The sequence below is a fragment of the Oncorhynchus kisutch genome, linkage group LG5, assembly GCF_002021735.2.
Source record: "Oncorhynchus kisutch isolate 150728-3 linkage group LG5, Okis_V2, whole genome shotgun sequence".
Taxonomy (NCBI): Eukaryota; Metazoa; Chordata; class Actinopteri; order Salmoniformes; family Salmonidae; genus Oncorhynchus; species Oncorhynchus kisutch.
The window spans coordinates 75,680,884-75,694,586 of record NC_034178.2 but is presented as its reverse complement, the minus strand read 5'-3'; the positions used below and the strand labels follow the sequence as shown (position 1 = coordinate 75,694,586).

Here is a 13,703-nt window from a genome sequence, read left to right as displayed (position 1 = left end):
GAAGTCCAAAGAGCTGTCACTGCCAGTGAAGCAAGTCATCAGGCTGAAAAATCAAAACGAACCCGTCAGACATGGCAAGAAACTTGAGGTGTGGCCACTAATTGGTACATTCTTAAAAAGAACACACTGATCTCAGGAACCCCAAAAGGCCCAGAAGACCACAGATAACAACTGTGGTTGACAGAATAATTATTTCCCTGGTGAAAACCCCCTTTACAACAGTTGTCCAGATAAAGAACGCCCACCAGGAGTTCGGCATGTCTGTCAGTCTACATTGAAGAGAGGACTTCATCGGAGTAAATACAGACTATTTACCACAAGATGTAAACCCTCAAACAGGACGACAAGATTAGTTTCCCAAACAACGTCTAAAAGAGAGCCTGTACAGTTCTGGAATAGACGAGACAAAGATGAACTGGTACCAGAAGGATGAGAAAGCGTATGGAGAAGGGAAGTAACTGCTCATGATCTGAAGCATACCACCTCATCTGTGAAGCATGGAGGTAGTGTTATGGCCTAGGCATGTATGGCTGCCAATAGAACTGGTTCTCTTGTATTTATTGATGCGACTCCTGACAAATTATGCTGATGAATTATGAGCTGTTTAGGGCTTTTATTTGCTCAGATTCAGCCAAATGCTTCAAAACTCATCTGGACAGCGCTTCAGTGCAGATGGACAATGACCTGAAGCATACTGCGAAAGCAACCCAATACTTTTTTTTTTTTTTTTTTTAAAGCCAAAGATGTGGAATGTTCCGCAATGTCAATCACTTGACCGGAATCCAATTGAGCATGCATATCACTTTCTGAAGGCAGAACACCCCAAGAACAAACAGGAACTGAGGACCGCTGCAGTTAAGGCCTGGTAGAGCATCACCAGGGAAGAAACGCAGCATTTGGTTCCAGACTTCAGGCAGTCATTGACTGCAAATGATTTGTAACCAAGTGTTAAATCTCACAATTTAATATACTTTTTAGCCCCTAAATTTGAGACCACTTAAAGTGCTGTAATTCCAACACCATTCACCCGATCTGGATGTAAATAGCCTCAAATTAAAGCTGGAAGTCTGCGGTGTGGTGACATATATATATATATATATACAGCCTAAATGATAACATGGTTAATGTCCAAATATTAATGGACCTGACTGTAAATTAAAGTACTCATATGCAAAACTGCTTAAGTAGTACTTTAGAGTATTTTACACCTCTGGTCTTTAGCGCAGGACTTATTCACCATGTTGACCCACTACTGGGAATACATGAATGAATAAAGATATTAGTTTCAGGACTGAAGTGATTCATGTATTATGTCTCCTTTTGTCTTCTGTGTTTCAGCGTCAATGCCAGGGTTATGTCGTGCCACAGGGCGTGGCCTCCAGCCCAGAGGTGTCAGAGTGAAACAGGTGGCTGACTTCAGAGTGGACACCAGGAACGCAGGGAGTGGGGATCTCAAGGTCTCAGTCAAAGGCCCCAGTGAGTTAATAGTTAATACAACGCTCTTATTTTTTGTAAATGTTTTCATTTAGATGGTTTCTGACCCCTTTTAACCCCTTTTCAGAAGACCAACTCCACCCCACTCTGTTCTCTAAATCTCCCTCCACTGATCCCTCTTCATCCTTCCCTTCTACCTCTCCCCTCTCTTTCCATACCTCCCTCCCTTCTACCTCTCCCCTCTCTGTCCATCCCTCCATCCTACTCCACTCTGTAGTAAAAGCCACCTCCTGCTGGTGTCTCTATAGCAGGGGTCTCCATCCTTTCCTAGCATATATTTTGTCGTGACTAGGTGGCCTTGGTCTTGGTGGTTGAATCTGTCTGAAATTCACTGATTGACTAAGGGACCTTACAATTACCTGTGTGTGGGGTACAGAGATGAGGTAGTCATGGTGTTAAACACTATTGTGCACAGTGAGTCCATTCAACTTATGTGACTTGTTAAGCAAATGTTATCCTCTTGAATTTGAGTGTTTCCGTAACGAAGGGATTGAATACTTACTAACTCGACATTTCAGATTACATTTTTAAAATTAATTTGTCAACAATCCTAAACACAATTCCACTTTAACATTATGAGGTATTGTGTGTTAGCCAGTGACACAATCTCAATTGAAACCATTTTAAATTTGGGCTGTAACCCAACAATGTGCATAAAGTTGGTGTGTGAAGGCACTAGTTTGTCAGGTGAGTTTTCTTTGCGGATAACATTTAATATGATTCGGGAAAGTCTTAGTCTATCCACAAAACGATTGTCATTAGCATCGCTGGCTACATACGGACTGATGGCCTGCGCTGGCTGGCTACATACGGACTGATGGGCTGGCTGGCTACATACGGACTGATGGCCGGCGCTGGCTGGCTGGCTACATACGGACTGATGGCCGGCGCTGGCTGGCTGGCTACATACGGACTGATGGCCGGCGCTGGCTGGCTGGCTACATACGGACTGATGGCCGGCGCTGGCTGGCTGGCTACATACGGACTGATGGCCGGCGCTGGCTGGCTGGCTACATACGGACTGATGGCCGGCGCTGGCTGCATACGGACTGATGGCTGCATACGGACTGATGGCCGGCGCTGGCTGGCTGGCTGATGGCTGGCCGGGGGGGGGGGGGTAGAGATATGTGGTGGCCTGGATACAGTAGGCTGGTGTTGGCACTGGTCTAGAGAATGGTATGACCACCATGGTTGGTAGAGCCAGTCCAGCTGGAAGTCTGACCAGAAATCCTCGACCGTTGGGCTGCTAAACCTGGTCCCAGATCTGTCTGTGGTAGAGCCAGTACACTAATGAGCCCGGCCAGTGCTAGAGAAGCTGGACCCGGTCAGTCGAGACATACCAGTAGCACTGTGGTACGAGACCTGGGTCGGCTCATTAATCACTGACACATACCATGCTACTACCAATTTGTATCATTCATCTCCCTTGTAACTATTCCCCAGGTCGTTGATTTAAATGAGTGTTCTCAGTCAACTTTAACTGGTGAAAGTACGGGTTAAATAAGCTTATCTACCTGTTGTGGTGATACTTTTAGCCCCCGGAGGCTGTTTATCATAACGGTCTTTTTGTTTTATCACAGACACTTTTACTACTCATCAGTGTTTATACCAGGAGGTTGTCTGGACCTCCTTTTGTCATGTAGATTACATCATTAGGCTCTTTGTTTTCAAAGCCCTACTTCATAAGCTTCCCACTTAACTAATGTCGCTGATAAAATGTTAATTTACAAATTACCAAACCTGTTCACAGGGTTGGTCAACTTTGTAGACTCCTTTCGGTGGTACATCAACCTTTTCATATTCGCAATCTCAAATGTATGTTTTGATTGGATGCTGTGATGTCCTTAGGCCTGATTCAGACTTAGAAATTTAAATTTCTAACAAGTTTTGTATCTTAATGTGTGTTTTGTGCAAGGTTAATTTTTAGAGAGACCTTTAGTATTAAAACATGACTTCCATGGTGACGAAGGTTAATTATGCTTTCCTCTAATCCTCTCCCTCTTCTCTCCTCTTTTCTATCCTCTCTTCTCCATCCATGTAGAAGGTATGGAGGAGCCAGTGAAACAGAAGGAGTCTGGTGATGGGGTATTTAACTATGACTATTACCCTCACGCCCCTGGGAAGTACACTGTCACCATCACCTGGGGAGGACAGCACATCCCTAAGAGGTGAGGTGATTGGACCAGGAGCGTCAAAGGTTTCACTTCCCCGTTCTCTATGCTTTTGGATTGTTCATCAAAAACAAAAGCTCCATATATTAGACTATCACCTGACATGTTGGGGTTGAGTTGGTTCCTTTGGGTCACGTATGACGACTAGAGCCGTGCATGTATGTGGTGGGAGGGGCTTGGCTGATTGTTCGTTCTCTACATGTTGGTAAGAACTCATTGGGAGCTAGGGACTTAGGTGAGGTAGACCGTGGGAGCTAGGGACTTAGGTGAGGTAGACCGTGGGAGCTAGGGACTTAGGTGAGGTAGACCGTGGGAGCTAGGGACTTAGGTGAGGTAGACCGTGGGAGCTAGGGACTTAGGTGAGGTAGACCGTGGGAGCTAGGGACTTAGGTGAGGTAGACCGTGGGAGCTAGGGACTTAGGTGAGGTAGACCGTGGGAGCTAGGGACTTAGGTGAGGTAGACCGTGGGAGCTAGGGAGCTGTGTGACACTGTCTCACATTTCCCGTCACCAGGGCTAGGCTCTGTACCATGAGAAAGAGACTGTTGGTCACAGACAGATTAACTTAACAAGCAACCCTGGAAATGATGCTTTTAGTGTGTAAGACATGGTTTCAGCATGAGGAAATTTATTCATTTATATGCCACACTGACGATGGAAACCTGTGAAATTATGTAACTGAAAATAATTTACTCTGTCACAGTTCGCTTTGAGTGGATTGTCTAACATTTTATTTCCATATCTTCACCGGTTTTACTACAATGGGGATTGGATTACAGGTCGTAACGCAGTCTTAGAGGGCTCTGGCAATGCTAATACAAAGCTTGGGAGACTGTTTAGGAAAGGGCTCTGGTCTGTTCGTGCTCGGCATGGTCTCCTGGAATTACCCCCATGCTGTTACCATGGTGTTACTAAGCATTGAACAGGCTCCCAGCTGACCTTGTGTCAGAGCCAGTGCTCTCCGTACCAGGTTGAAATGTCTCTCTATGGGACGGTTCACCCATTTTTGAACGTGATATAGTTTTTGGGCGTCTCTGAGTAATGTTCTGTCGATTTCCCGGGGTAATTTAATGTTTTCATGTGTGTACAAGCTCTTGATCAGACACTCGGAATAAATGTAGCAAAACAGTTTTCTGTCATTTTTTTAATAATTTATCTTCGACTTGATTGCTGCCTTACAAAACATTTTGGGACTAAACACTAATGAAACAAATACAATGAGTTTGAGGGTAATGTTCCTAACCACAGGCCCTTTTAAAGCCATTTTATGGAGAGGTCTGCTTGGCTACGGTACTACCATGCCTGAGAGACGGATTAGCTGGTATTACCTCCCAGACAGACTGGGTAGTCTGCCTGTTACCACGGCCTGTCTCTGCATTGAATAGGCTCCCAGCGTTACTCACCTTAATGGCTGTCTGCCCCTCCCACTAACTTACAGACCTTTTTAAAGGCCATGTTCTGAAAACAATCCCTACTTGTTCCTGTGCAGAAAGACACCACTGTACTCGGTAGCGATGGCAAAGGGGACATGAAGCACATAGAAATGAGATACTACAGGCATGATTATGGGTTTCACCAATCCTTCTGTAGGGTTGTATTTTATTCCCTCCCCCAAACTCTTTGGAACATATGTCTAACTATTGTGTCTCTGTCCCAGTCCGTTTGAGGTGGGGGTTGGTCCGGAGGCGGGCCCTCAGAAAATCAGGGCCTGGGGGCCAGGTCTGGAGGGAGGCATGGTGGGTAAATCGGCTGACTTTGTGGCGGAATCCATCGGCACTGATGTGGGAGTTCTGGGTAAGTTGAAGACACGGTTTTTGAATCAAGTCAGTCTGTTTTTGGTCCGTAGATCCTACCGTTAATGCGTTGACCATTGTTCTTCGACAGTTTTTTTAAAAATCAACCAGATGTTGTATATCTGCTTGCTGTAGCCCCCCCCCCAAACATATCATTAAAGCTTTCAGTGATGCACATCCAGTGTTGACATTCCCTACATTACTCATCTCATATTTATATACTGTACCATCTACTGCATCTTGCCTATGCCGCACGGCCATTGCTCATCCATATATTTATATGTACATATTCCTTTATTTTTGTGTGTATGGTAGTTGTGAAATTGTTAGATTACTTGGAACTAGAAGCAGAAGCATTTCGCTACACTCGCATTAACATCTGCTAACCATGTGTATGTGACCAATAAGATTTGATTTGGTCTTTGTTAGAGATAAGCCATTCTACCCTCCCTCTAACAGGCTTTGCCATCGAGGGCCCGTCCCAGGCTAAAATAGAGTGTGAGGACCAGAACGATGGTTCATGTGATGTGAAGTACTGGCCATCGGAGGCAGGAGAGTACGCTGTCCACGTGATGTGTGACGACGACGATATAGAGGATAGTCCCTTCATGGCTTACATCGTCCCTGACAACCAGGACATTAACCCCAGCTTGGTGAGTCACTCTTCCTGTCTCCTGGGGGACACCAGTAGTGAGACATTATTCTAGAGGACCTAGTACAGAGCCCTGGGGGTCACCAGTAGTGAGACAGAGGACCTAGTACAGAGCCCTGGGGGACACCAGTAGTGTTACTGTTAGTATCTGCTGCTCCAGTAGCATATCTAACTGTGATATTGTGATTGTTTCAGGTGAAGGCCTACGGTCCAGGCCTGGAGAAGAGTGGCTGTGTCATCAACAAACCGGCAGAATTCACCGTCAACACTAAGGATGCTGGGACAGGCCCCCTGAAGATCTCTGCCCAGGTAAGACAACCCTATATATATATATATACACACACACACACACACACACACACACACGGTGGTAGTGGTAACTATGTTGTCTCTAACCCACAGAGTGCCGAGGGCGGTCCCCTCGACGTTAAGGTGAAGAAGACTGGAGACGGTGTCTACGCCTGTTCCTACACGCCCGTTGCCGCGGTCAAACACACAGTCGCCATCACCTGGGCAGGAGTCAGTGTACCCAACAGTCCCTTCAGGGTAAGACCACCGCAGGACAATGTCCCTGAACAAAACCTAACTGCTCTGGAGGGTAATAAGACTAAAACAACCGCTGTCTGGTGTCCCAAAGGGGAGGGACGAATGTTACATACCCACAACCACTCAGGAGAATACTACTTACAGTACCCTAACCACTAGACTGTAAGAAAATATTCCTGTGAAGGCGGTCATGGTTAGATTACAATGATCAAACGCCATGTGATTACTTGTCTATATTTCTATACTTTTACACTACAATATATTTGGTTTATTTGTTAATAAACACTTTCTATTTCTGTAACTATTTAATCCAATCAATATAATTGGTGAGAGCGTAAGACATTATGTTATTTTAGTCTTTTTTAACTTCATTAGTGTCTGTCACGTCAAGATTCGTGTCTGTTGCCTAAAGAGTTTAATATATAGTCTTTCTATCCACTGAGACGTTTGACAAAAAAAATGTTGATTTACTCGTTCAAGACACTCAACCCATCTGTAAGGAAGTTGCAAATCTTTAATTCGATGTATCTAATAGTCTCAGCATGACACTATGCTGCCGGTCTGTGACTCGGGCCGCAGCCCACCTAAACCGGATCAACTACATTTCTAGAAGACATTGTTAGGAAAGGACCACAGCATCTATTACAACTACTGTCACACGTTACAGCATTACACTATTTAAAACATGTTAGTGTTTCTTTCCACTTCTACTACTGTCCATTCATACCAAATGAATTCCAACTGATCGTTTAACTTGTTTGTTTATTAGGTTGAAGGTATTTTCACATGATCCCATCCAACCTACCAGGGTATTATAGTCCAGTGTTGGTACATTTTTGGAAATCAATCTCAAGGTTTAACAGAATTTGAGGTCAATCTTTAGGCCCTCTTTTCAAATAAGATGCATCTGAGATTTAATTTAGGCTACCTTTTTACAAGTTCAATGAGCTTCCTTGTTCACATTTTCTGCCCAGAGTAGCAAACTCCGCAGGAGGCTAGTAAATGTTGGCGACGGTTTGTAGTCTGTCCATCCCTTTTATCTGATAATCCTTCATATTCTGCCGGTGACTTGGGTCTGCCGGTTCACCTTTCTCATTCGACCTGAAACTTAACTGTCAAACGGGCGAAAATGGGACTTTCTTTCCCAAGGAAGGAAATACTGTTGTTACTAAGAGTAACTGTCAAAGTTGCCTAATTGAAGAAAGAATATCGCACATGTGCTTACCCAGATCAAGATTGAATATATACATTTGATTTAACTAGGCAAGTCTGTTAAGATCAAATGATTATAAATAACAATAGTATGCAGCTATAATACTTGTTAAAAATATATCTGTTATACATCGGTTTTTATGGACCAGAGGCCTACCAACATGTAAATTATTCTGCAGGGGAAGACGAGATACAAATAGCGAGGCCTAGTACTGTTTTGAGCAGCGATTTTAATGAGTTTTTGAGCTTTTGTAACAATTTTTGAAGTAAAGAAATGACATGATCAAATCCGAGTTCTGGCAGAACCCAAAACCGTCTTTTTTTTGTATTGGCTTCACGGCAGTTGACCCCTCCTGCACAACGCACGTAGCCTAGCTGAACCTCCGCAACGCACGTAGCCTAGCTGAACCTCCGCAACGCACGTAGCCTAGCTGAACCTCCGCAACGCACGTAGCCTAGCTGAACCTCCGCAACGCACGTAGCCTAGCTGAACCTCCGCAACGCACGTAGCCTAGCTGAACCTCCGCAACGCACGTAGCCTAGCTGAACCTCCGCAACGCACGTAGCCTAGCTGAACCTCCGCAACGCACGTAGCCTAGCTGAACCTCCGCAACGCACGTAGCCTAGCTGAACCTCCGCAACGCACGTAGCCTAGCTGAACCTCCGCAACGCACGTAGCCTAGCTGAACCTCCGCAACGCACGTAGCCTAGCTGAACCTCCGCAACGCACGTAGCCTAGCTGAACCTCCGCAACGCACGTAGCCTAGCTGAACCTCCGCAACGCACGTAGCCTAGCTGAACCTCCGCAACGCACGTAGCCTAGCTGAACCTCCGCAACGCACGTAGCCTAGCTGAACCTCCGCAACGCACGTAGCCTAGCTGAACCTCCGCAACGCACGTAGCCTAGCTGAACCTCCGCAACGCACGTAGCCTAGCTGAACCTCCGCAACGCACGTAGCCTAGCTGAACCTCCGCAACGCACGTAGCCTAGCTGAACCTCCGCAACGCACGTAGCCTAGCTGAACCTCCGCAACGCACGTAGCCTAGCTGAACCTCCGCAACGCACGTAGCCTAGCTGAACCTCCGCAACGCACGTAGCCTAGCTGAACCTCCGCAACGCACGTAGCCTAGCTGAACCTCCGCAACGCACGTAGCCTAGCTGAACCTCCGCAACGCACGTAGCCTAGCTGAACCTCCGCAACGCACGTAGCCTAGCTGAACCTCCAACGCACGTAGCCTAGCTGAACCTCCAACGCACGTAGCCTAGCTGAACCTCCAACGCACGTAGCCTAGCTGAACCTCCAACGCACGTAGCCTAGCTGAACCTCCAACGCACGTAGCCTAGCTGAACCTCCAACGCACGTAGCCTAGCTGAACCTCCAACGCACGTAGCCTAGCTGAACCTCCAACGCACGTAGCCTAGCTGAACCTCCAACGCACGTAGCCTAGCTGAACCTCCGCAACGCACGTAGCCTAGCTGAACCTCCGCAACGCACGTAGCCTAGCTGAACCTCCGCAACGCACGTAGCCTAGCTGAACCTCCGCAACGCACGTAGCCTAGCTGAACCTCCGCAACGCACGTAGCCTAGCTGAACCTCCGCAACGCACGTAGCCTAGCTGAACCTCCGCAACGCACGTAGCCTAGCTGAACCTCCGCAACGCACGTAGCCTAGCTGAACCTCCGCAACGCACGTAGCCTAGCTGAACCTCCGCAACGCACGTAGCCTAGCTGAACCTCCGCAACGCACGTAGCCTAGCTGAACCTCCGCAACGCACGTAGCCTAGCTGAACCTCCGCAACGCACGTAGCCTAGCTGAACCTCCGCAACGCACGTAGCCTAGCTGAACCTCCGCAACGCACGTAGCCTAGCTGAACCTCCGCAACGCACGTAGCCTAGCTGAACCTCCGCAACGCACGTAGCCTAGCTGAACCTCCGCAACGCACGTAGCCTAGCTGAACCAGGACACTGACTTCTGATAGTTTATATATACACACGATTGTATCTATTTTTGGACGGTGTGACTTTCCATTGTTTTGTTGTAGTTTGCAGTTTGTATGCTTCCTGTTCCTGTTTCCTGTTATTGTCCTAAACGTTGTTACTGTCAATTCTCTGAAACTAAAACGGTTCTGTGCGCTCAGACCTGGGTGTCTTTCCAGAGGGGTAAGCAGAAGGCGAATTTCCATTGGACCTTGGGTACAATTGAACAAGGTACTGTTGTTGTTGTGCAGGTGACAGTTGGGAAGGGCAGCCATCCTCACAAGGTGAAGGTTTTCGGTCCAGGAATAGAGAGGACTGGACTGAAGGCCAATGAACCCACACACTTCACTGTGGACTGCACAGAGGCTGGGGAAGGTAACACACACACACACACACACACACACACGTGCCGACGTGACACAACTGTGGGAAGCATTGGTGTCAACAAGGTCCAGCTTCACTGTGGAACTCCGTTCAAACACTTTGTAGAGTCCATGTCCCTGACGAATTGAGGCTTTTCTGAGGGCAAACGTGGCTGCAACTCAATATTAGGAAGGTGTTCTTAATGTTTTGTCCATGCAGTGTGTGTTCCAGGGGACACTCAGTGTGTGTGTATATGTGTTTCAGGGGACGTGAGTGTGGGTATCAAGTGTGATGCCAATATAATCAGTGATAAAGAGGAGGACGTGGACTTCGATATCATCCCAAATGCCAACGACACCATCACTGTGAAGTACATCCCTCCTGGAGCTGGACGGCTCACCATCAAGGTCCTCTTCACTGACCAGGTAGGTGACTGAAAACACATAGCAGTTTATTATGCTCAGTTCCCATTGGCTTTTTAGGGCAAGGCAGCACTCTTAGGACCCAGATTAAACGTAGTCCCGGACTAGAGGCTTAATCTGTTTACAGGAAACGGGCCCTTAATGTGGAGCATAATAGTCCCTTCACTTGTCTTTGTGTTTTTAATGTCAAGTTTTTTGTGTTTCTACGTATAAGATATGTCTAAGTAAATGTTCCCATCCTGTGCAAATAGGTTTTATTTAAGTTTTCTGTTTTGTAGGAGATTCCCATCAGCCCGTTCAGGGTCAAGGTGGAACCTTCCCATGATGCCACCAAGGTCAAGGCCGAGGGTCCTGGAGTGGCTCGTTCAGGAGTGGAGTGTGGCAAACCGACCCATTTCACGGTGCACACTAAAGGAGCAGGCAAGGCTCCCGTGGACGTCCAGTTCACCGGTACCGGTACCGGAGACGCCGTCCAAGACTATGACATCATCGACAACTACGACTACTCTCATACCGTCAAGTATACTCCAATACAACAGGTAAATACTCTAATACCGTCAAGTATACTCCAATACAACAGGTAAATACTCTCATACCGTCATGTATACTCCAATACGACAGTTGAGTCAAAGCACCAGACATGGGTTCCAATAGTATTTAACATCTTTCATAACTTTGACTTTGATCTAGCCTGTCTGGATTGCCATTATGAGTTCTGTTGGTCAGCTAAGCCAGGCAAGCTCAAACACCGCTGAAGTCTATCTACACTATTTCAAATGGTATTGGAACCATCTCGGTCAACGTTATTGTGCATGTTAAAATGGCTATCCCTTATTTAGTGGTTCTTCCAGCCAGATAAGAGCCCCACAGTGGACCTGTCATAATACCCATAAAACCTAGCTGTCAAACAGGGAAATGGGGCATTTTAAAATAAGGGCTCTGTTTCGTGTAGGTTTACCCTGGCGTGATTTGATAACCATGTAAATCTCTCTAGGACAATGTGACTATCATCAATACGTTCGTCCATATTTACTCTGATTCTAAAATGCTAATGAGCGTCAAAGTAGATATCACGCAAAACTACAAATCCCAGCAAGCTCCTGCACGTCATCTCTAGCTGAAACCTTTGCTGAACAAGTATTGTGTCCATGTTAAAGTTGCGCAAGACCATTTACTTAATTGTCAATTTAAAGATAATACCAAATCACCAAGGTATTTATAGTTCTTTATAATAACCTAATTTGCGTTTAGTTTTTTTGCGTGTAAATACAGGCTAATATATTTGAGTCACCTTGTCCTATAGAGATTTACAAGGTTACCAAAACGTCACACCAGTGGAAGTCGACACAAAACAGCCCTTATTTTAAGTGTTTCTAAAATCGTCTATGGGGAAAACAATTTGGAACCATTTCCCTATTTGACTGCTTGGTTTTATGGGTATTATGACTCATGCTCCAATCAATTCACATTTTATTGGTCACATACACATGGTTAGCAGATGTTAATGTGAGTGTAGCGAAATGCTTGTGCTTCTAGTTCCGACCGTTGCAGTAATATCTAACAAGTAGTTTGACAAATTCCACAACAACTACCTAATGGATTAAGGAATGGCATAGGAGTATATGGATGAGCAATGACCGAGCTCCGCTGTGGTACTGTGTAGCATCCTGTCTAGGGACAGGTACTCTTTTTACCAGACATTCGTCATCTGTGATCACTAGTATAGGTAAAGGCTCAATTAACGTGGTGTTTGTCTCTGTCTCACTCTCGCTCTGTCTCTGTGGGCCTCCTCTGTCTCTCTCTGTATGTCTTGCTCTCGCTCTGTCTTCCTCGCCCTCTGTGTGCCTCCTCTCTGTCTCTCTCTCTGTCTTGCTCTCTGTCGCTCTGTCTCCCTCGCTTTGTCTGTCTGTCTTGCTCTCGCTCTGTCGCTCTCTCTCTCTGTGTTGCTCTGTCTCTAGGGAGAGATGGTAATCATCATAACATTTGGAGGAGATGTCATCCCCAAGAGTCCCTTTGCTGTGGGAGTAGCTGCTCCTCTGGATGTCACCAAGGTCCAGGTCAACAACCTGGATGGCAGTAAGTAGTGTTAACCTTTGACCTAGCGGACGCTAGCTTCCTACTGGATCAGCTGAACTTCCCAGCTGGTGTTCAGCAGGCAGCATGCCTCTATGGTGCTATGACGGTTTGACATTTCAGGAAAAGCCCTTTTCATGAACCCCCTTCCTTACCACTAGTGGAGGGGGGGAAATTGTTACCCGTGTGCCTTCATAGGATTGCCTTGGTGCTTTGTTCTTTAGGACGGGTCTTTAGAAAGGCTGTGTGCTGAAATGTTAAACTATATTCCCTCTCCTTGTTTGTTCAGGAGTGGAGGTGGGGCAGGACCAGGAGTTTGTGGTGGGCACCAAGGGAGCGGGAGGCCAGGGTAAACTGGAGGTGAAGATCAGCAGTCCTAGCGGTAAGCTTGTCCCCTGTGTGTTGGAGGCTCAGCCTGGGAAGAGACCCGAGAACAGCACAGTGAAGTACATTCCCAAGGAGGAGGGTCTCTATGCTGTGGAAGTCAACTACGATGGACACCCAATCCCAGGCAGCCCCTTCCCTGTGGAGGCCACACTGCCTCCTGACCCCAGCAAGGTACAGCCATACACTGATGTACAATGTCATGTCTCAATGTAATTACCTTTTATAGTTTCATGATTGTTTTATTTGTATATATTATGAATCCACATTAACTGCTGCTAAGGCAGCAAGCCACTCTTCCTGGTGTCCATCAAAAATTAAGCCAGTTATATACATTATAATACAATTTCTAGACATTAAAATTAATTTTACAACAAATTTCACAATACATTGTGTCCTCGGGCCACTACACTACTGCAACACAATCTATATTGGTGTATTTCCCTGTCTCTTCAATCCTCGCTGTTCCATAAGGTGTTTTTTTGTTTTTTTTAATCAAATTTTACTGCTTTCATCAGTTACCCGATGTGGAATAGTTCCGTGTAGTCATGGCTCTATGTACTACTGTGTGCCTCCCAGTCTGTTCTGGAATTGGGGACTGTGAATAGAACCCTGG

The 13,703-nt window shown here is 46.3% G+C and overlaps 1 protein-coding gene across 2 annotated transcripts in view; it reads left to right on the top strand.

Moving 5' to 3' along the window:
- The window catches only part of flnba (filamin B a), an 89,294-nt gene that overhangs the window by 40,754 nt on the left and 34,837 nt on the right, over positions 1-13,703 (top strand). For both annotated transcript variants that reach the window (XM_020484036.2, XM_020484035.2), the window contains exons 8-18: positions 1,339-1,476; positions 3,536-3,662; positions 5,322-5,458; positions 5,917-6,110; positions 6,305-6,418; positions 6,512-6,655; positions 10,097-10,220; positions 10,473-10,633; positions 10,909-11,169; positions 12,589-12,706; positions 12,993-13,261. In XM_020484036.2, the coding sequence (XP_020339625.1) occupies positions 1,339-1,476; positions 3,536-3,662; positions 5,322-5,458; positions 5,917-6,110; positions 6,305-6,418; positions 6,512-6,655; positions 10,097-10,220; positions 10,473-10,633; positions 10,909-11,169; positions 12,589-12,706; positions 12,993-13,261 (1,787 nt within the window). The remainder of the gene's footprint in view (positions 1-1,338; positions 1,477-3,535; positions 3,663-5,321; positions 5,459-5,916; positions 6,111-6,304; positions 6,419-6,511; positions 6,656-10,096; positions 10,221-10,472; positions 10,634-10,908; positions 11,170-12,588; positions 12,707-12,992; positions 13,262-13,703) is intronic.